The sequence below is a fragment of the Anoplopoma fimbria genome, chromosome 19 (genome assembly GCF_027596085.1).
Source record: "Anoplopoma fimbria isolate UVic2021 breed Golden Eagle Sablefish chromosome 19, Afim_UVic_2022, whole genome shotgun sequence".
Lineage (NCBI taxonomy): Eukaryota > Metazoa > Chordata > Actinopteri > Perciformes > Anoplopomatidae > Anoplopoma > Anoplopoma fimbria.
In genome coordinates this window covers 8,953,966-8,977,876 of record NC_072467.1, presented here as the reverse complement: position 1 = coordinate 8,977,876, position 23,911 = coordinate 8,953,966, and the positions used below count along the sequence as shown (strand labels likewise).

General features: G+C 43.7%; 1 protein-coding gene across 3 annotated transcripts in view; it reads right to left on the bottom strand.

The window, feature by feature from the left end:
• Positions 1 to 518: 518 nt before the first annotated feature.
• Positions 519 to 23,911, bottom strand: part of hipk2 (homeodomain interacting protein kinase 2) — a 71,112-nt gene continuing 47,719 nt past the window's right edge. The window contains exons 3-15 of one of the 3 annotated variants that reach the window (XM_054619464.1): positions 22,299 to 22,422; positions 21,616 to 21,735; positions 20,269 to 20,355; positions 16,555 to 16,739; positions 16,272 to 16,434; positions 14,025 to 14,250; positions 13,241 to 13,362; positions 10,184 to 10,314; positions 9,011 to 9,193; positions 8,527 to 8,850; positions 7,428 to 7,672; positions 7,144 to 7,298; positions 519 to 6,803 (exon numbers count right to left, since the gene is read on the bottom strand). In XM_054619464.1, the coding sequence (XP_054475439.1) occupies positions 6,342 to 6,803; positions 7,144 to 7,298; positions 7,428 to 7,672; positions 8,527 to 8,850; positions 9,011 to 9,193; positions 10,184 to 10,314; positions 13,241 to 13,362; positions 14,025 to 14,250; positions 16,272 to 16,434; positions 16,555 to 16,739; positions 20,269 to 20,355; positions 21,616 to 21,735; positions 22,299 to 22,422 (2,527 nt within the window). In that variant the 3' untranslated portion in view covers positions 519 to 6,341. The remainder of the gene's footprint in view (positions 6,804 to 7,143; positions 7,299 to 7,427; positions 7,673 to 8,526; positions 8,851 to 9,010; positions 9,194 to 10,183; positions 10,315 to 13,240; positions 13,363 to 14,024; positions 14,251 to 16,271; positions 16,435 to 16,554; positions 16,740 to 20,268; positions 20,356 to 21,615; positions 21,736 to 22,298; positions 22,423 to 23,911) is intronic. The other 2 variants (XM_054619465.1, XM_054619466.1) reach the window with 2 other exon arrangements.

Genomic DNA, 23,911 nt, shown 5'->3' with positions numbered 1-23,911 from the left:
GCATCAGTATTAACAATCCTCTAATACAATATACAACACTCACATTAGCCATGTGTCTCTGTCATGAGCGCCTTTAAGTATTTGACACACACAGTATTTGTACATGATTTTTGGACTTTTCCTGGTAATTTAGTATTTCTACATAGTATTTTTTTAAGTAGTGCTACTTCTATAATGACTTACGCCAGAGAACAGAACCTTCTTCCAATGCTGGATTCAGTCTCTTGCTTGGGTCCACTTCAACAGGGTGTATAAGTTAAATAAGTGCAAACACCTGTGTGCATAGCCTTTAAATGTCTTTAAAAAACCTAAACATTTTGGTGGTATAATGTGTAGTATGTTTGCATTATTGTATATTTTTATTTCCTTTCTGATGTATTAAAATTGGTGCTAAGGCACTCTCAACAAACCTCACACACACACACACACACACACACACACACACACACACACACACACACACACACACACACACACACACACACACACACACAGTAGAAACAGGAGACTGGTGCCGTGACTTAACAGTTTAATGTAAATCCAAGACAAAGTGTGATTACATTTCTACACATATACAATATGCATATGTGAGCATACAAATTCTCATTAATAACTCGATTCACCTCGGAGACCGAAAAAATGATCAAAAGTAACAGTGAATAACAAGCTATAACATAGTTCACCACAACGCGAGCCCCTTCTCACCCTACAGTTAGTAAAGAGGACAATTAAAATAACTATATTCTTCTATTTGACGAAGCTGTTTGTCTGTTAAAATCCTCCTGTTAAATTTACAATGCTATCATTAGTTTTTTCGAAGCCTAATATAAATTCACTCCATTTTTCTACAACGAAAATGATTAAGAGAAGCACACAACATCATAATGGTAACACAAGCGCTTAGTAGCAAGTACTCAACTTCTTAGGAGGTTTAATTAATCCTTCTTCTTATTGTCATTATTATATTTATTTAAACATTCTATAAAGCCAGTAAAATATCCATTCTCATAACATACTTAATAATATTAGGCTAAGGAACAGGGTATACATAGAATGCTACAGCTCAACAGATTGAAATAATGAGACATCACACCCCAATAAACAAAAAGTAAATAAAAAGCAAAGACAATTAACAGAGAAGTATACTAGGAAATACTGCAGCACACATTAGCTTTATCAACAAAGAATGAGATTTTACACCATTGAGAAACCATACAGCAATGGACAAAAAAGGGGGTCAGGGTTTGATGCACTCTTAGGTCTTTAGAAAATGCAAATAAACTGATAAATAACTTGCATGAGTATTTTTGGGCAGAAATTGAGCTACACTAATTTACAATTTTGAGAATGAACCAAACAGGAATTGTGACTTTGACATGACCTCTAGCTTTAGATGAATATTTTTGTAGTGTTAACAGGCAAATCTGTCTTTGAATGTATCTTTCGTCTACTACTTCTAGATTCCGTTTATTAACACCACAAAAATAACTATCTTTGGCTCAAAATCTCTCTGAAAGTAAGATGGGAAAAGCTAAATTTTTCATTTATTTAAAGTAGGACCAAATATCTTACAACACAGCAATTTGGGTTTTTTAAAGTGGTAGAAACGGATCCAAATCCTTGCCTGGTTTTACATAAATTAGAATAAATTAAGATAGTAAGAAAACAATCGTATTTCAATCAGTTTTGGTTCTTAATTTCATTCATTTTGATCACCTGACACCCTCTATCAGTGACGGCATCAAACCATGACCACCTCACCCTGAATTCCCCCAAGGAATAGCCAGCAAAAGGAGCAGATCTCCTCAACGAAAAGTAAAAAAAAAACATATACTCTCATCCAAAAGGGCTTTAAGAATGCTTGTGTGGCTAGATTACAAATTTCCTGGTGACAGAGAGTACATCAGCTCATGATTAATACACCTAACACCTCTTCCTGACTCCTGTAGTTTGGGAGGCAGCTGCAACTTTGCCAAACAGTTTATACTGAAGCTTGTGTGGGTTGATGCTGTGGGTTGATATTGCGGGTTGTCTGCTCTCCAAGTCACCTTTGAGGAGTTTGTCTGAAGAATAATGTAGCACTGTGCGACCTCAACGCTCTCAGGAATGTTTCTTAGTGTTTCCAAAGCTCCAGGAGGAGGACTATTCACGATAACACCATGAGCAAAGCTGGAAGTTTGAGTGTATTTTATGGGAGAACGCCAGGCTTCATAGAGAGTGAGACACTGCCTTATTTAACTTTTAAATGTCACCATGAACCTTTGGAGGTATTGCTGGCTATTTGGAAGGCAGTGCTCTAACAGTAAAGACGCAATCTGGGAAGGCTATGCTCACCTCAACAACACAAAAAAATGTTTACACTCTACTTAAGCACATTTTGGTAATTGTAAGGTCACTCAATCTACGTTAATGCTCACATTTCTGATTCCCCCATTTTTAGAAAACACAAAACACTGGTTATGTGAAACAGAGTAATAGACAAAGGTATCATACACATCAAGTCATTTTCAGCAATGCTGCGCATACAGGGCCTCTCTTCATTGGATCTTTCATTTGCGAAAATAGCAATTATTTGACATCCTCGAATCATGAGGAAAGTAGAAGTTTTACATTACGCCTCTAATATGGGATTTTGCTGGAGATCAGATCTATAATTATTGCATCATGCATGGCCACAAACGGTGTTGAAATGAAATGAATGGTCACCCACTGAGAAAGATCTAAAGCCATTTCAGATGTTGCGGGTCACACATTACATTCATTTTGTGTGGGTGACCGTGGTTTTTAAAGGTATAGTTGGTACGTTTTTGATTAATTCATTTTTACAGGTCATTCTATTCCATGGCACGCTAATGTAAAACAAACTTTTTAGTTCACAAATTCAGTTTCATACAACACCGATAAAGCTACAACATCAACAACGTAAAAAAAAACAACTGGCTTGTCAATTAGGAGAGATATATGATAATTATTGATCATTCAACCTAGATAGGTAGGTGTGAAGAGTAATGCAAGTGAAACAAAACAAGCTTTAAAACAGACTGCAGCTCTTCTCAAAGTTAAACGTCCAGATTCTCAACAACTTGATTACTGTGCTGTATGCATTAAATACGTTAAATCGTCCTTGTGAACATGCACTTGTTTGGGGGTAAAACAACATGTCCTCAAAATGACTCATCAAGTTAAAATATGAGACCAAAAGTTATTGCCTGTCTGCTGCTCTGGCAACGCTGTGGAGGTTTGCTTGTACTGAACTGTGCTGTGCTGTACATGATCGGTCTGTTTAACTCTTTGGTGGGAGAAGCAAAAAAATGACCTAGTGTGACAATGCTATCCCCATGCTGACAGGAGAGGGGACAGGACAGCAGTGTAGCATGGGTAACGCCAGAAATCCCTCAAACAGTGGAATGTTTCAGTAGTCTGTCTCATAACAGAGGAGCCAACAGATTTCAATGGATAATCATCTCCCTTATACGCGTGTGTGTGTGTGTGCTTAGGCCCCAATGACCTAGAGGAAATTAAGTAGATAAAATAATATAAAAAGACAACAACAGAACAGAGAAGAATGATGTAACCAGCGATGTACTGTGTCATCACATCTTTACCTACCCGGACCTCAGGCCTGCATGCTGGAGCTGACGGGGAGTGGAGAGTTGAGGGGGAAAAGTACCAGGATGACAAACCACTATGGGGTTTAAGGGATTGTTGTATTTCAAACCTGGCTGTGGCCCCCTCAAGCCAAAGCATCTATCTATAAGGGCCCCACTGGATTATCATCAACTCAACACTTACTATCACCAGCAGTGTTGCACCACTTCACACAGGTGCACCCACCTCCACGGAATACTAAACATTACTGTACATCAACCTCCAGGTTACAAAATAGAAATGAGCCTGACATATCATAAAAAGACACATCCACAAGAATTATTGCAACAATCTCTAAAAATAAACACAACATGTACTACAGCCATGTCAAAAAGTTCAAGATAATGTTAAGTTAAAAATAAAAAATAAAAATCACTTCAAATGCAAGTACTATGGCATACCATGAAGGAGAGGGGAAGGCTTTCACTAAACCACCAGCAGAGCTGATGCGTCTACGTTCAAGAGGACAAATGAACAGAGGAGATTATTTGTATCATTGGCTACAAGAAAAAAAAAAAAGATGTCTGTTAAATGAAGCAGCAAACACACAAAGTGACAGCCCTATTGGTTCTCTAAGTGTTCAGGTATCCCGTTCGGCTGGCGTGGCGATGTCTGTGGTGTACCTGGCTAGAAGACAAATGGACAGTGGCAACAAATCGTCCACAAGGTGCCCTTCCAGGTGTATGCTGTGGCATTTCCCTTCTGTTCTGTTCTGTTCTGTTCTTGTAGCTCTGAGATGCTACCCAAACCTCAAGCGCGACAAATAACTTGCAATTATCTTTGCTGGAGAAACGAACAACGTTAGCAATAAATGACAACAACAAAAGGATTCATGTCAGAATTATACGTGTGCATTCAGGTAGTTACCTCCTTCGGCTCCTACCAACCACCAGGGCTCAGTGTTACTATCAACCTGCTCAGTGCCAACTTGCTACCATTTTAGTCCCATTTAAGATAGAGAGCTTCACCCTGACCTCCACAGTCCCTACCTAAACTGACCCTTCGCCTTCAAACAGCCCCTTCCCTCGTGCCTACACAGTATCTCTCTCGAACAACCCTCGATACTCTGCCTCTCCACCGCAGCCTGGCTATCCCTAGCCCAACAGAACCATCCTCATGGCAACAATAACTTTCTGTTAGGCCCTTCTCTCCGACTAGCTTTTAACCTTAAAAAGACGACCTCTACTGTGTCTCAAACATTGTACTGTAACTCATTCCCTGTACATGATAACTGAGCTAATGTTGTCACGATGCATTAATTCCCTTGTGTGATTATAAAAAAACAAATATATTCCAAACTAAAGCCATAATTTGGGTGCCACTGTGATAGAGGTTTACAGCTACAGCTATACTGTACATTTTCATATTTACATTAATATCCAGAGCAAAATGTAACAAGGATTTATCTATGACTTTGGTAAGTACCCCAGGCAAGTTATCTCATGCACACATAATAAAATAGCTCAGCATGAATTCAACTCTGACATTAATCTTCAACACCTATAGTACGCTGTCATTAAGGACAAGAAACAGCAAGGGCTAAGCCTACACCTGGAAGAGAGCTACAACTGCCCCGACTAGGATGGCAAACCAGGGAAACATGTCTCTCTACGTATCGCTATAGTCTCTTGTGGCTTTCAGGATCCAAGCCAAGTAAACTGTGTCGTTTTATCTGTAAGGCACTACGAGGGAACAATGGTCAAAACCTAAAGACTGAAGGGAGTTTTAAGGAGGTGGACTACACACGCATGGCTGACAGTAGCACACACAGACAATCACGTTGTACATGCCTATGTTATTATAACCACTTTGTGCAATCACATTGAAAAAAGAGGAACAAATAAATCTATTGGTATCAGGAAAACAAAAGAAGGTATTCTTCTTAAAACAAACAGGTGCAGACTGCTACATTCTAAGAACGGGGCCCAACTAAGACACCTATCTAAAACTGAAGTATCATCATAAAGGTGAAACATAAAGGAACAGAATATCTATAAATACATTAAAAGTTTGTTGTCTTCTGTTGGTTATATTTCCAGAAGCCTCCTCGGCTGGAGAAGGTGGAGTGGGGGGGAGATGCCTCTCTTTTCTCCCCACACCATGAATGATTTGGAAATAGTAAGACAGTTCAAGGCCATCAATATTTTTTTTTTCTTTGAAGAGCAGCAGGTTTTTGTATTTCACCTTCTCCCAAATGTCTTGGGATTCAAAAACTTCCAGTCAGTAACCCCTGTTCAACAGTCTCTTCCCAAATTTAAGAGGGGAAAATAAAAGAAAACAAACCAGAAAGCCTCTACTGTCCCAAAAGGCCTGTTTCAAACTTCCCTGTAAAACTAATGAGACATTACTTTTCTCATAAAGTAAAGCGAAGAATAAACAAATAAACGCATAAACTGGCCCTTTCAGGAGAAAACAAAAGTGAAACAAAACATCTTGAACTGTACCCCTCTGAAATTCAACCCCATCTTTCCCTTCTCGAGAGGCTGTGAATTCTTTTTCTTCTTCTTTTCTCTCTGTCCTTATATCTTCAAGTTATTGGTGACAGTTTCATGAGGATTGCATGTTCCTCTGTCTCTGTTTATGTCTGAGGTCGAGGAGAGGATGTTTAGGATGTTGACGGGGGCTCAGGGCGAGAGGGTTCGGGGGCAGCAGCAGCGCTGGGCCGGGCTCTCCAGTGTCAGTCAGTGTCTTCTCTAGAGGTAAGGGTACTGGTTGACCTTGGTGGGGCTCAGAGGGTATCCAGTGTAGACAGTGGAGGCGGGCGAAGCACTGATGTAGGCCTGGTGGGCAAACTGGGCCTGGTACTGGCTGTGGTGCATGGTGGGCGAGGGCAGCACGCCGTGGCCCATGCTGACCGGGACCTGGTGGACGATGCTTGGTGGGTAGCTTCCGTGCTGGACCGCGTGGCGCGCCGAGCCCTGTGACGCCACCAGGTGGGCCACGGTGCCGGTGGAGCCCAGAGCAGCAGGGGTCGTGTAGGCGTAGAGGTGGGGCTGGCTGGGTAAGTGTGTGGCAGCCAGGTGTGGGTGGACATTGCCCGTGTGGGAGGGGCTATTGTGATGGAAAGAGTACGGGGCCTGAGTGGCTATGGTGGGGGTGATGTAGGCCTGCTGGCGCCGATGACCGTTTCGCTCAGCTACCATGTGCTGCTGGGCCTGGAAGAGGAGATGATAGACGGGCTGAATGTCAGTTTAAGCCTCAAATATGAGGACTTTTCAAAATGTATTGGATACATTTCCAAATTATGTTTTATCATAGTTTGATATTTTGGGAAATAAGCTTATTTGGACATAGCCAGGCTACCTGTTGATTTCAAGCTAACTAACCAATGTTTACCAAACACACACGAGGGTGGTGTTGATCTTCTCATCAAACAGAACATGAAAAAGCTTATTCCCCAAAATAAGCTATACATTCTGTACATACTATAGACAATAAACATTATTTCTTTAAACATGTCATACACACTTATTCACACGCTGACCCTCATCATACCTGGCTGAGATTGAGAGGCTGCTGCTGGAGGAGGTGTGGCCCAGAGCGCTGCTGTCGGTAGGATCCGTTCAAGCCCCCGGGTAGGTGATTATTGCCAGACAACACACCATTGGAGGATTTGAACTTGTAAGCTGCATTCTGATGGTTCATTGCTTCTGAATAGGAGAGGATACAAGTTTGGCTTTTTGGGAAACAGTAACCCCAATACATAAAAACGTAATAGATACTAGCTAAGGTATGAGGCTGTGTTTCAGGTTTGGGAAGAATCCGTTACAATCCCTTACCTGGCATCAGGCGCTCGCACTCATTTGGGACCTCACTGCTCTGGGTTTTGAGAGGTGGAATGATGATGGTGCGGGGGTTCCCATTGTTGTAGTTGTCCAGGATGGTGGTCTTTGTGTCGTAGCTGTTGTTGTTAGGGTGCCTGGACTCCACAGTGTAGGGGCTGTTGTTGCTGGAACAGTCGGAGTTGGGTGAATCGTGGACCGTCACGCAACTGATGACATTCTTCCGCTGTTTTGAAGATGAACTGGAGGACACAGAATAAAGGGAAAGTTACTTAGACATCAACTCCAGTGGCAAACAAAACTCAAGGTAATCATTATTATATCATATGTGCTTCTTTAATGGTAAAATGTTTTCACTGTATTTTTCATTATCAAATTATGAGTACTCTCTTTAATTGTATACTGTATGCAGCTAAAAAGTACTGAACCTTACTATAGTCAAAATGCACTTTTTTTAGTTATTTTTGCATTTTATAAATCTATTGTTACAATTGCCAGCTGCTTGGCTTTTGTTTTCTTCCTTCTCTGTCCCTGCTTAGTTTGTGTTTTAGTACTGCATATCATACAGGACTCATCTTAGGCACATCTTTTCTTTTCTGTTGTCAAATGACTGCATGGTTATAAAATTGATTTGATCAATGGTCACAAAGTACCACTGCTACAGTAATGACCACTGGCCTTGCATGGCCCCATTAGCATTCTATGATTTCAGATCAAATTACTTTTATAGTCATCTGATACTACATACACAGAGATAAGTCATTTAAATTTATATCAAACACATGTTTAAAACCAAAATATTTGATCACAGAAACATACTTAAGATGGCAGAATGTTGGCTTATTAGTTTTGGTAATGGTTAAAACATGTCTCTTTCCTGATAAGTCAAAGCAGACGCATGACATGGTTCAAAAGAGGTCTCTTTTTTCTGTCTTGGCCCTCTGTGATGTGTTGTTGTGAAAGTTAATATAGTAATAAAAAGCCTGCAAACCTTTTACCTCAGTGGCAATTAACCGTACCAGGATAATCAATGATAAACAAACTTCTTAACTGCTATCAACTAAGCAAAACAGAACTACATGAATCCAGAACTGACCTCTTGTTTTGTTTGTGGTCATCTTCCTCATCCGTGTCACTGCTGATGGTGATGATGCTGACGGCAGGGCTGGGCGTGTCGGGGATGATGATGGTCTGTCTGGGGACGTGGTGCTGGTGCTGGTGGTCGCGGGTGGTGCTGGAAGCCTGCTCTGCTTCGCTAGCCCCCCAACCACCACCCCCACAGCCCTGCAGGGGTGGGCAGTTGGAGGCCGAGCCATTCTGTAGCACGGCGCAGCGTGGAGGCGTGTTCTCCTTCACCCGCTTGGAGCGCTGCGGGGATAGCACCGCCTGAGAGGACGACACCTCGTAGGCTGACATGTTCCTTATTGAAAGACAGAATAGAGCGGTGAGTGTCACATAGAGGGAAAATACACAGACGCTGTGGATCAAAAGCTGTGAGATATCATGATCTTTTTTGTGATTATCTTTAGTTGCCATAAGAATGATGTACAATAAGTCTAGAGTCATCTGTGTGAGAGTACCTGGCAGACATCTGGTGCTGTTTGTTCTTTTTGGAAGTGGAATTGTTATTGGTAGAGGGCTGCCTCATAACGTGTGCCACTCCCACATTGAGCGTCTGGTTGGATGGGAGCGTGACGTGGCCAGCCAACAAGGCTGGCTGCTGCATGATGGGATTGTAATGGCTGCCATGTGGATGGGAATTCCTGTAACATAACACAGTTTTATGTGACCCCAACAATAAGACACCCGCAAGTGGAGTTGCAAAGCATCATACGCTGAAAAATACATTGATATATTAGGAGTATCAAACCCAACATTGGTGAGGAAAAAAGACAGACAGGGGCAAGTGTTTCTCACAGAAGCCAGCGGGTGGCAGCAGCTAACTTTTCAAAAGAGAACGAAAGCAGGAGAGGGAACAAGTGAGGGAGAGAGCGGAGAGGGAGGGCAGAGGAGCTGACACCAGCAGCTGTGGAGCGATAGCTCTGCAGAGGAAGTGCGACACTTTCCCAATCGTCTCTCTGAGGACAACAGAGCTGCCACTGGACGGGAAGGGAGGGGAGAGACGGGGAGGTGAGTGTCTGGTCGCAGATGGACAGCTCAGAATGAATTTGTGCATACATGGCCCCGGCAGAACCTCCGCATACACATTATATACCTGCATCCTCCTTATCTCCCTGCAGATCGGCTAGTGCCATCTATCCATCCATTTATCGAGTCATCGCAGTGACAGGCTATATGTCTCTACATGTACATATATCCCATCTCCCTGAGGTAAATCTGCTCTTATGAAAGCACCCGTGTTCACGTGCGGACTGTGATTCATTGATGATAAAGGACAAGCTGTCAGGGTGATACCGGCTCCTCGGTCAATCAGTCTTATGCTATACCATCTTCCTATAGCACATTTTGACCTATAAAAGCTATAAAACCACTGCTGGCCTTTGAAATCAATTTATTTGCCCTGACCTACAGTGTTGCCCCGAATGTTATGTGTATAAACTTAATTCAACAAAAGTGCTTTGTTCTTGAAGCTTTAAAGTGACACATGTCAACCTGTTAGATTTAGTTATCCAGCTAAATCCTTGGGAGAAGATAGATGGATTCGGAAAACGGTAGGCCACAATATTCAGACATCAATAAACGGGTAAGACTAGCTGGGAGCAGTTACAAGAGAGAAAAGCTGTGTTGTTCACCTCCAGTTGGCAAGAGGCTGTGTGCTGCTCATGGAGTCGGGGATGACTGTGGCATGCTGGACTGAGGTGTGGGTGAGCTGCTGCCAGGCTGGAGGCAGCAGGATCTGCTGGGTGCCGCTGGGCCAGGCCTGCTGGGAGGAGAACACAGAGAGGGGGGAAAAACAAAGAGGGGGGGGGAAGATGGGAAGAGTTGAAAGGACAGAGAGAGGAGATAGAGAAAAACAGTAAGCAGCCATGTAACAAAACAACCAAGCAATGAATTCTCTTTAATTTATTTTCCAAAGTCTGTCAGGGGACTGCAAAGTCACCCATGATTGACTCTTTTCATTTAAGCATAATAAATGAAGGAACAAAGGGAACTCATTGAACTCATTGATTAGTTTTGAGGGTGTTGTGATAAATTACAGTATCTTTTCCAAAGTGCATAACAGCTGGGCTAAACCAGCGACTGGGCATGTAAAATGAACTCTGCCAGCTTCAAGGAGACATCCATCGACAAAGGAGATAAGACCAGGACTTAATAAAGATGAACAGCAGCTCCTTTCTTTGTCTGCATGCGTGAGTGAGAGTGTGTGTGTGTGTGTGTGTGTGTGTGTGTGTGTGTGTGTGTGTGTGTGTGTGTGTGTGTGTGTGTGTGTGTGTGTGTGTGTGTGTGTGTGTGTGTGTGATTATGTGTTTGACTTGAGTCAAATCAACCTATGTTCTAATTAAATTCGTGGGGCCTATTCAAGCTGCTGTGAATGAGGCTACTTTGTATTTCTGATGCAGAACAGGAGGAGTATCCGGCTTTATGTGCCCCAAGATGTGCCAAGATGAGTGTGTGTGCATGCATGCCTGAACATGTTTGTGTGTTACTGCATGTGTAACTCTAATAGTTTAATGCAGTTCTATTGATTAGTACTTTAATGTCAGGGCTAATGAATTGTTCCTTTAATACCATTTGCACATCTATTTACAACGGCATCAGTATGTGCTGCGGCACACACGCGTTTAAATAGAGGGAGAGAGAGACACACAAACAGACAGGCTGAGAGAGAGAGAGAGACAGAGAGGTACCATACAAAATGCAAAGCAGATAATCTGTGTATTTGCTACGGTAACTTTATTTTTACCTTCATCTTTTAACTTTATCTTAACCTTTATCTTTCTATTCACATATTTGTGTCTGTTTCCATTATAATCTGACACAAAGTAACTGTTCTGTTCTGTATTCTGGCTGCAGGCTTGTGGAAGTAGAATTGTTTTTGTCTGAGGCTGGTTGCAAAGTCCAAACCAACAAGCCTGTGGTTGAAGTGCTGCAGGGGGCATCTGCAGGCCAACGTTGCTGCCTTGTCTGCGCACTGCAGACTGACATCTCTAATGGAACATTCTGGAGCTGGAGATGGTCTTTACATCTAAGACCACATCCAATGCCTTTTATCAACATGCCATTAAGAGACTGTAATACATCCATCCATCTCTCTCTCCTCCTGCACGCTCTATCTCCATTCCCGGCACTCTACGTGTCTCTCTCACCGGGCGTCTGCGTTGTGTAACAAGCCTGTCTGCCCTGAAATGGTAACCCAGTTAAGAGGCCGTTTTCTTTTCTTCTCAGAGTACACCATCACTATCAGCGGCCCACCGCCTCCCACCTCGACCTACACTCCCCGGGTGAAAACCCTTTGTCACCTCGGGGCTTTGAAAGCCCAAGCTCTCACTCCCCAATTGTTTCCACATTTTCTGCATTCCTGCTCCAGATAAAGGTCCTGCTGGTTTCCCTGCCTCCCTGCTTAGAGCCTCCTTCACTCTACCCCCTTCTCTGCGTGCCCAGGGAGCTCAGAGCTAAACTTGCATGGGTCTGAGGTGGGCAAAGGGTGCATGGGTAGCAGTGAGCAGTGGGTGGGTGAAGGCGCAGGTGGGGAGAATGCGACCGACAACTCAGCCAAGCCTGTGAGACATCCAACCGTAAAGGAAAAAATACACCACACACCCAGTTATTAGGTGTGCTGCTCACTGGCCTATTTAAACCATCTGCTTGCGTTAACTATTACATGTCTTTGTTCTTTCACATGTGTGCGGACAGTGGTGAATACCTGCAGAGCAGGGCAGCAATGTGTGATCCACACTCAATATAACAGGTCATGAAATTTAGTTTCCCCTTAACGACACATAGATGCTTTAATTCGTTTTGCCTCTGACGGATCCATCGTATCCATGGATCTGGTGAATTCTCTGGTCATGCAGAGTCTCATCCAAGCTTCGCCTGACCTCCCAAGATCCTCCGAGGCCTGTAATTTGGAGCGCCTGACTTGGAAGCAGCCCTGGAGCTAATCACCATTTGGTATCTGACAGATTAACCCACCATGGAAACAAAGGGGCACGCACACACATACACACACACACACATAGACAGAGCTGCGCTGCCTGTCTGCCTGCCTACTGCATGATTAACTGGAGATAAGGGAGTGCTTCAAACTCCCTGGATTCACAGGGATATTTAAAGCCTGCATGGAAATTTCCATAGGGAAAGAGGTGGTGTGGTGATGGAAGTGGTCTATAGTGTGTGTGTGTGTGCGTGTGTGTGCGAGCAGAGAGAGTGATGCACAGTCACTCCCTGTTACTTCCAACAACTGTATATTAGCAGCTAAAGCTTCGGCCCCACTGTGCAGGCTCCAGTGAAGGCCTTCTCTGTGTGAAAGGCTCCTGCCTTTGTGTGCATCAGACCATGTCAGCCTCAGCCTCCAGGAGAGCGGGACAGCAGAGAGAGCGAGTGAGGGGGGAGAGAGTAAGAGGAAGGAGAGAGAGCGAGAGAGAGAGAGAGAGAGGCAGGGAGCAATGCACAGGAGAGCTTGGCCTGAATGCGCTCAGGAAAAAAACAGCTGCCAGCAGGGGCAGGGTCAGGAACATTGAGTGATTTCCAGCCTCCATCGATGGATACTATTCTTAGTGAAGGCTTAAAAAAACAAAAAAACAGGATGCAGAGAGCTTTGTTTGAATGCAAGCAGGTCCAAGTCTGACAGGCATGGTTAGTCTTCAGAGCCAAAAAACTCTATTAGTTCATTCTCTGTGATACTTTACCTGTGTAAGCAGGCCAGGTTGGATCTGCAGAGGCTGGGCACCAGGGGCCTGCGTCACTATGGGAACAGCATTCTCCATCCGCACAGAGTAACTGGTGTGCTTGGAAGGGGACGCCTGCAGCCCTGTGCAAAAATAAAAACACATGTACAGAGGATGTCAACAAAACACAGTCACTGATTTAAAAAAAACATAATTTATACCTGCAGAAGTAAGAGCTATAGATCACACTGATTTATGTGCATTCAACAGATGTCAAAACCCCTCTGCTGTGTTCGAATATAGAAACAGCACTTAGAAAAATGCCAACAGTAGTCATGGCAATAGTATAAAACAGCCTCTAATAATGGATTTTTTATCACCCATTCCATAAAAAGAATAAGTAAACAAACAGAATAATGCCTTAGAGCTCTTCTGCCCTCCCAGCGCAAACACAGAGGAGACAAACAGGGGGATGAGTAAGCCTTACACAAACATATTACATTTTCCTTTCAAATGATTCATTGCCTCATCAAGTTATCGTGGAATGACAGTTTGTATGGAACGAGTGACACTACCTGTTCAAAAAACAAAACGACAAAAAGCTGCTGTCTGAGCACAGAGATAGAACTCAAACTGACTCCAGAGCTGTATGTATTGTACTAGATAAATGTGTAGTCGTGTTTTAGCCTCATATCATGTTCTAGTGCAGGCGCTCATGGCTGGGATTTTGTTTTTTGTACAGATGACCACAAATCCCACTCTATTTCCTCACACTAATGCACACTGTCTGGTCAAACCTCCTTACCTTGGAAGCCAGATGGGCAGACGATGAGCGCCTGCTGGAAGGGGTCGGGCCGGGCAGCGCAGAGCTGAGGAGCCCCCGGCTGCAGGGGCATGCTCCTCTGGGCCACGGCTGCCATGGAGGCAGCGGAGGGCTGGTAGAGTGCAGATTGGTAGTTTAGTATGGAGACATCAGGACTTGTAAAGGAAAGGGTGGCATTGTTGGTGGAGGAGGGAACCAGGTTGGTGGCCTAAAGGAATGATGGGACCAAAATAAAAATCATGAGAGTGGAGGTACTGATGGGAACAACGGGGAAGTGGAAGTGCTCCAGGGAGGGAGGGTTGAACAGCAGGCACTTTAAAATAAAAACAGAAAGATAACAGTATTCTAAAAAAAAACAATGCACACACAAAGATGCAAAACAACCACCAGATCAAGATAAGATGAAAGCCGATGGAAGAAATAAGGAAATTGGACGACTGATTTGAAAGTGTTTTAAAATATGCGGACTGTTGATTTGATTAATTAGAGGGAATGAATGTGAAGAGAGATGCAATCAACGCTACAATTCTTAGAATAATCAACCATCAATGAGCAAAATGCCACCAGAGCACTTTTAGACTAGATTTTAATAATTGTGTATCATTTACTGGCAAAGAAACTTCTGGACTCTACTGGTGACAATATACTGAACATGAATTTATTATTATACGTCTCACTACACAATTTAGCAGCAACAAACCAGACAGCATCTCCTATATTATACCGCTATAATGATGGCTAAAGGCATAAGTACATGATATTACAAGACTGTTCAAATGTAAATGTAACAAAATTATAATGAGCTGATATAATGAGCTGCAGCAAAACTTGACATTTCATGTCACAGCTTCACTATCTAGCCCGCAAATCAATATGCCTGACAGGAGTAATATTTCACAGCCAGCAGTCATTCTATAATTGTGTAAGCTTAGGTAACTCCAGCATGTCTTGACCATTAATAAGACATGTGGAATACTCAAGACTGCCTGGGAACATCCCGGATACAAACAAATGCTTTTAAGAGACACTGTTTGCTCAGCTCATCAGTAGTATTTGCTCCACGAGACACTGTCTAATTTTAGCCCTTTCATTAAGCGCACATAGGGGCGGAGGGAAATAGAGAGACAGCGCTTTCATCTTTCATTTGCTCTCTTTAGCGTGTTCGATGAACACCAGGGGAGGGAACATAATCAATATGGCACTGTGGCATTCATCATAAACAAGCACGGAAGCAGCAAAATACAAGCCAAAGATGCATTCCAGCCTTTCAAATGAATCGAGCTGAATAAATCACTAACTTAAGTCTGTCTATATGCCCCGAGAGCCAGGCGCAGAAAAGACAAGCTGAGGGAATGTTAATCCATTTAAATCACAGCAAGATGGGGTTTTTGTCGCATGCTACACAGTGTGAGCTGGCTCGATATAGTTGGTGATAAAGAACTCTGTTTACTAAAGAGAGGGGTGGGGGAGAGAGAGAGAGAGTGGGAGTTGTAACTAAGCACAATCTGGAAAACCTTGCAACACGAAGCTCCGTGATTCCGGCATAAGCCGAAAGTCAGCAGTTTCAATTCACACACCGTACGGGAACGAAGCGGTAAAGCACCACAGGCTCAACCCCGGGAAATGGGAGGAAAGAGGAGAAGACAGAGGAGGACAGGAGTGAGAGGAGGGAAAGGGAGAGGAAGCCTGGTAAAGGGATTCTTAAGGCCCTGAAAGCCCCAGAATGCAAGGCAAGCAGGAAGTGGGGCTTGTCATGTGTGTAATCAGCACTTTGTGACAATCCCACAGGACCTGGGGCACGGACAGAAATGCAGGCAGACAGATATACATGCACCAAGGCAGAAAGGCAGGCAAGTAAGAATTGAAACGTGCAGACAGACAGGAAGAACGGACAGAGAAAAATAGAACAAAGGGACAAACAGCCTGTTATGGGCTGCTGAGCTGTTAAACTACTGACAGTTGGGCGTTTAAAAATACGATTATTTGGTGAAGACAGCATTTGACTGCGTATGTAAGCAGGATGCATCATTAGTGTTGTTGCTTGAGGCTGCTCGGCTTTAATTATCCATTGTGATATATATATATACATTTACTTGTTATTTATTTCACATTGCATTTCTTCAATGGTAATGCCGTAAACCACAGCTAAAATAATTTACATACTTGCATCTGACAGCATAAAAGTTATCTATCAGTGGTCGCCAGACATACTGATGAGTGAGGTTTTACCTGGCTGTGCACAGTGTTCAGCTGGTTGTTGAAGGTCATGGTGAGGTTGGTGGAGGTGCTGGGGGCCACGTGGGTGATAAAGGGCGTCTTGCTCTGGTTGACTGTGTCGTACATGTTGACACGACGCTTACAGATCTCCATGTTTTGGAAGCACGACTTCACACTGCACAGACAGAGAGGGGGGTAGAAGGAGTGAGTGCTGCGTCTCGTGACAGCGGCAGATGTTATTTCACTGTTTGAATGATAATTATACCAACAACAACAGGGCCTGTTTGGCACGTACTGTGTGCTGTGCGGGAAATCGAGGAGATGTGACATAGTAACAAAGGGGTGGTTGAGCGTTTCAATGGGGGTGATCCTCTTGTCTGCGTCAATGGTCAGCATCTTGGTCAACAAGTCGATGAACTCCCTCCTGTCAGCTTTCTCCGCCAGCATTTCGCTCCCCTCCAGATCCGACGTCATGTTCACCTGGAGGCAGTGGAAAAAAACAGACATGCATCTTAGCATAAAGCCTGATTGAGTATTCAAGGACTCATGTTTTTGCGGACGACATAGGAAAAAAACTCTCCCACAACTTATTCCCATAGAGAGCCCTATTAATACTCCCAAGGCCTCATCGGTTAGGGTGTCAGTGTGAGTGTCACAGAGCCCGGTGATAACCTTGCACCTTAGTGACATAAACATTTGCACTGGTATTTCTAGCCCCACTTGAAATATCTCCTGGCGCCTTCGCTGAGATTTTTATCTATTCCTGAGATGTGAAAACAAACAAAAACATGAACCCAATAAATGTTGCCATTGGCTGGTTCTTAAAAAAATAAAAAAAAACCTTTCACAAAGGACACCATTTTGTGAGAGCCTCTTAGAGAGCTGACATGAGACAACTTCACTTAAATGTGTTTTGAAGCAATTCTGGGAAGCTGCCTTGGAACATTTTGCTGCTTCATCTGTGTTGCAGCTTGGGTTGTGGATAAACACTGGTCAAAGCAGCAGCTTTCTGCAGTTTTTTTGCTCTGATGAAAAGCTACATAACTAGCAGGGATTAATTTGTTAGACAGGAGACTAATTCTGGGGACTGGGTTTACTTTTACATGTGGGATGAGCAATGAAGGAAGTTCGACAGGGCTGTGATATAGCTAGTCTGGGTTTAAGCGAACAAGCAGATTGTCAGGCAGTGCAAGGACAGAGACGGGGACAGAGGCAACAGACCGACAGTGTTGTTTATTGTGACTGCCATGCAGAGGTAGCAGGGCTGTTTTTAATAAAGACGCAGCGCTTATCTGTAGGCCTGCTCCAGGGGCTATCAGATGTGCTGCCAGTCAACACCGCAAATCTGATTCAATTCTCTTTCTCTATGCAGGTTATTCAGGCTCTGTAACCATTCCTCTCTGCTTGCCACCTCCGCCGGCTGTGATAAAGGAATAATCTGCAGAATGAGGTGAGACATAATCACGTCGTCCTCTGCCAGTGGAAGAGATGACTTTGGGAAATGTACACAGTTTGGTTGCGCATGGATAGCAGGTGGGAGTTGGCTGAGGTTTGCCACAATAATCAGACTGGATAAGAAGAATCCCAAAGAGGAAAAATGATTTTCCTATCATCCATTAAAATATGTGAATTTACTAGATAGAAAAGGTATTTTCATGCTTCATTTCCTTTCAATAACACCAAAAGGCAACATTTGACAGTTTCTGATCTAAAATGAAAATTAAAAATGGCCACTAAAAAAAACATAAAGACCAGGGGCTTTAACTCATATGGTCAGCCTTGAGTGCTTTGAATGTCAACGGCTCTTTATGGAGCCACATCTGTGCCGTGGGGAGCACTGACATGCCACTCCGGAGTAAGGGCAGGGATGGCAGATGTCGAGCAGTGAGACAGATCGGGCTACGCCTCAGGAGGTGTTGAGCTCGGCACAGCACTAGGACGTGTGCAGATTTACCCATAAACTTTATTTCTCAGCGGGAAGAGTAGCAGAAGAGAGTGAAAGTGTATTTGAAAGTGTATGTAGTAAAAAAAAACATGGTAAAGGCCAAGCTGCCATAGCCTCGCTCCTATCAACAGAGATATTGAAGGATTGCAGATCAAAGTGAATGTGTTTTCGAGCAAGCCGTCCTTCCTTCTACATCAGTCCTCAAGCAGGATCCTGCATTTGCTCTAAGTTGGTCTCTGATTTACTCAAATTAGATATACTTGTGACTAAAGCCTCCCCACATTTCCCACGACGGAGAGGAGGTTCATTATCTCTTCCTGGCACCCAGCCTCTCTGTCTTTCAGGGCCTTCAGCTACATCATCCATTATACACGCGGAGACAGATGTCCACAATGCTGACTTGTTTATACGGTCGGGATAGTGAGATTGGGCAAAATAGGCAGTTTTCTCCCACATTAAGCTTGTGCAGCTCTGCTGTATCTCCTTTGTAGTAAGCGGAATCAGGCTGCTGCAGTGAGAGAAAGATGGGACACAGAGCTCGAAGCGTAGGAGACAGAGATGACCCAGGGGATATCATACCAGTGCAGGTTGGTTTCATTAAACTGTGTGTGTGTGTGTATGTGTGTGTGTGTGTGTGTGTGTGTGTGTGTGTGTGTGTGTGTGTGTGTGTGTGTGTGTGTGTGTGTGTGTGTGTGTGTGTGTGTGTGTGTGCTGTAAACTCAACAAGCCCGGGCAGCGATACTATCTTGTCCCAGCCGACAGCATGTTATTCCAGACAGGCCTGACAACGGCCCTGGGCGCTACTGGACAACCATAATTGTCTCCATCACTTAAGTCACTACTTATCCACATGGACAGACTCCAGAAGCTGCTCCTGGTTGGGCAACGAGTCCACCATTTTCAAAAAGAAATATTTCACCTGCTTAACTCTTATCTCTTGGCTCGTCATTATCAGAGGAACGATCAAGGTGCATGATGACATGAGAGTACTGTCTCAGATTCGAGGAGCCCTGGGAAAAACAGTGTAATTTTCCATCACGCTGGCAGAACCAGTATTTGGCCAAGTAAGGGTGAACAAAACAACACTTAATATCATCTTCCTGTCAGTTTTGTCCTATCAAAATGTAATGGCTACGTGTGAACTTTCTCACCATGGAGAGACCAATTCACTCTGAGTCATAGAGGAAAAGTGACATTAGATGTACCCGCATTCAGTAGCAGCGCTTTTTCCATATAGAAGTCTTGTTTTAATATAAGTCACTTCCTGGGGGTTAAGCAAGAGCTTCTTAACAAGCAGATTCCCACAGGTGACATGCAGGGCTGCAGGGAGAGAGGGGCTAACCTGCTGAGTCATGAAGACACAACATGGTGCGGGTCCCACTGAGCTTGTCTGAAAACCTGGTGGGGAAACTCTGGAATGTGTGTGTGTGTGTGTGTGTGTGTGTGTGTGTGTGTGTGTGTGTGTGTGTGTGTGTGTGTGTGTGTGTGTGTGTGTGTGTGTGTGTGTGTGTGTGTGTGTGTGCTTAGAAAGAGGGGGAGAGAGTAAAACATTTTGTTCCTTGTCCTCTACATGCTTACTGTACATGTACTATAGACGTACAAAGTGAAGACATAGCCACAACACTCACTCCAGCTTAAATAAGAAAGCAAACTGTATATATATACATTAACCAACCTCACCACATGCTCAGCTTAGATGTCTGTAACTTATTAGATAGTGGTTAAGCAAAATGAAGAGCAGAGGCAGAGTTGATGAGCAGTTCCAGTGAACAGCTGCTTTCATTTCACTTTCTAAACTTCGATATAGAAGCAGAGCTACCCTGCACCTGGAGATCAGGCCTTGGCAGCATAAATATTTTAAAGGATTTCAAATATTTGATGGATAATTCTTGGGATGTGATGGATCAAACTGACCCGGGACCTGAGTAGACCAATCAGTTGAAGCTTCAAATGCGAGACAGGTGGGTGTGATTCAAGCAAAAGGCAGAGCGAAGGCGAATAATATATCTATCGTACGATCCGTTGGGGAAAGAGTCATGCTTTTGTGTTACCGAAATATCATACCTGCGCCATATCATCCAAGCAGTTGAAGATGTACTTGCGAGCCTCCTTGGACTTGATCCCTGTTTCACCCTCGTGGTCCTCTTGAGTCTGCAGGAGACAAGAAGCAGATGTTTCTCTCAAATCCCATCACACTTCCCCTCTGGAAACGCACTATTTACATTTGGCTCATTACAGCCTCTTGTTGTTGATGTGCAGCAGGACTCAGCTTGCCCTCCGAGCAACCCTGGAGTAGCACACAAACACTCATCTAACAGCCAGGGAAGACGGGGGGAGACAGGGGGAGACGGCATGTGGAGGCACACGCTATATCACTGAGATGACATGCAGAATGTAAACCGCACACGTGTTTCACACAAGTACTCATGTACACACACACACACACACTTTAAACACTTGAACACATGTGATCACTCTTTTTCAAAGGTTTTAAAAATGTACACAAAACTAATCTGAGTTGACTTTAGAAGCCTCCTCACTGAACACACAATATTTTAATTGCAGTTAGCAAAGCGCTGCAGTTGCTGTTACGTGGAAACACATGGCAAAGACAAATTAAAGCTGAGGTAATCACTCTTCAGAGTGGAAAACAATTGGTAAGGATGCCTTGACGTTTGATTTTCCACAAAGCTGAGAGACTACTAACAGCAATGGTGTCAGGTCGGTGTCTTCCCTACAATGCTGCTGTCATCTGTTATCTTCAGGAACTCTAAGACCCCCTTATTCAACAACAACGTGTTCAGAGAGGAAAATTCTGACATTTTCAAAAACATGAAAAAGGTTGGGCAACTTTTACCTGACAACTGCTAAAAGCCCATGGAGAACTAACTCAAGAGCATGTACATTATGTACTCTATGTTGCTATTTGACTAAAATTAAAGGCAATTATCATGGTGTGTTACTTGATTCATAAGAAGAAAATACACTGGGCTCTTAGAGAAAAAAGGTCGATCCTAGGCTCAGGCAGAGCAGACATGGTAAAAACGCCATACCTTGCAGAACAAAAGTTCAACTTAAGTTAATGAGGGGAAAAAAGAAAGGAGTGGACCTTGCCTACATAGAGGGACAGTGGGAGGGGTTTGAGCAGACAATCTCTGAGCTGGATTCATCAGGCTGGGCTTCCATTTGCCAAATCCTCTCACAGAGATCCACTTTGCTCTCATTACCCTCTGACTTTCTTTATAGCCGGGGTCGTCAATGCCTCATATAGAGTGTGCCAGAGTGTCGTAGAATATAATGTCGTAGATATTGCCGGCAAAAATATCACCAGCTCTCTGAAAGTTGTTCTTTATGATACAGCAAGGTATTTGTATGTTTTGTGGGTATGCATCTCTATGATTCCAGCTGTACCTTAAGTCTCCAGAGAGGATAGGTGGAGTCCGGGTCCCTGTTGAAGAACCTGGTGGTTTTTGTCCCAGCACTCAAAAGATACTCTGCAGGCAGACCCTGCGTCTGTGAGATGTACCGGATCTGCAAGACAAGATAAAAAATGCATGTTAGACTTTTCAATATCATATGCATGCTTTTGGCAGATGGAAAATCTATGCTGAAATTAACTACTGCAGTCTTATCTGGCTGCAATATGCATAGCACCCAAACATGACCTCAGCTCAAGAGTCTACGATTGATTTGAGACGTGTAAATGAGACACTTTGCAAAGTTTTCGGGCTTGTTCACTGATGGAGCACAACTCGCTCAAGGTTTTCCCACTGAGACTCGTCTGACTGATGGAGAAGGGGGAACGCGGCAATGTCTTGCTCTGGAGCACAGGGGCTGCGCTAATTGGACAAGTGGCTCTGTGGCATCTGTTCAGATAAACAGGGAGGCTGCGCAAGAATCATCAGGGGCTGTCAGGGGGATTGGAGATGCATCCCACCCTTCCATACACACTCAAGAGCACACACACAGGCAAATGCATACACATAAACATAAGTGCACATGAAGTCAGAGTCATGATTATGTGACACGCACAATTATGTGCTGCACAGAGGTCAGGAGACAGTTTGGAGGTTCAGGCAATCATTATATGTTACCTGATCGTACTCTGAGGCTCCGGGGTAGAGGGGCCATCCCAGGAAGAGCTCGGCAATCACACAGCCCAGGGACCACATGTCTATGGCCTCACAGAACGGCAGGCCCAGGATGATTTCTGGTGCCCTGTGGATGGAGAACACACACAGTATTGTTAGAAATCAGACATAAATGTACAAGAACCCACTGATCGGTGCTGTGCTGTGTCTGACAAAGACTCAGACAAATGAGACAACCTATCATAACTGTGACATGACTACATTTCCATTTTTAAAAAAGTCATATCTGCAAATGCATGGTGAGGAGCTTCTGTTTCACACTTCCTATGAGCTCATGGTGAGCAGCCAAAGAAAAGAAAGAAGAGGAAAATAATCTAATGTTGAAGTGAACTGGAGAGTTTCCGAAGTCAAAGTGATCTAATTGGACAACATGCACACAGATGACTTCATTTTGTAACACTCTTTTCCACACCAAGACAGACAATCAATGAATCCATTTATCTTCAATGTCTAAAGGTTGTCATGTTGTCATATCTTAACATTGATCACTCAATGTAGCCTTGTGCAGTAGATGGTCATTTTTTCACTTGTTTAGGCAGTTTTTTTCAAGGTGCCGCAGATAATTGATTGATAAACATGCAGGAGCACTGGGTAGAGGTAGAAAGGTATGTTTACAGAGCTCCACGGTCCACAGCCATAAAGCAATGTGGAAGCAATTATGCCATAAAAAAAACAACATAAAGATTCTGTAGAGCATGCAATGAGCTTCATCCGGGCTTTTAGTGTGCTGCATTTGAGTTAATAAAGCCAGTGCTTAATTCCTAGACACCGGCTTTTTCCTAGACACATATACACTCATGGAGCGATGCACAAAGAGACCATTTCAGTGGAAGAGGAGATAAATATCTATAATTTGATAAAAGAAGAAGAAATATTGCTTCAGTTATTTAAGCAGCACTGAAGTCCGAAACAATTGCCAACATGTTTTGTATCCTGTCAGAAAGACTAATACACTTCTTGTGAGCTCACATCTCTGATGGGGCTTAAAATAACCAAGAACACAGTGACTCTGCTCTTTAACAATCCAAAGCCCTTTCAAGAGGGTTTCTGGCTGTCATCAACATATGTGGGACATTTTTGGTCTTACATGTTACCTATTGGTGAATGTGAGCAACTCTATAACTTCAATCTAGACTGAGCTGCTGAAACTGAAATCCTTCCCTATCTATTAATAACATATTAACAGCATAACACAGATCACAGGATCTTAAGGCTAGCGCTCCCCCCTAAGCCAAGGAGGGCTCTGGCAGGGTCGCAGGGAGAGAGACGGTCCCGATGGAACTGTAGGTACCAGGGAAACAGAGAATATGGAAAACAGCATGGGGTCCACTGTAGGACTTTATACGCCTGTTCAGGAGGGGAGCGGTCGGAGGGCAGCAGGGGGGAGTTAGAGGAAAATGAGTGAACATACCTCACATACTTAAAAGCTAATTTCCAACTGTAGCTCCCTGCCCTCTATTCATTGCTCTCTGACAAAAAAAAGCTAAATAAAGAGGGCACAGGCGGTTCATTGTATAATGAGATGGTTCTAATATAGAAAGGCCGAAGACGCAACA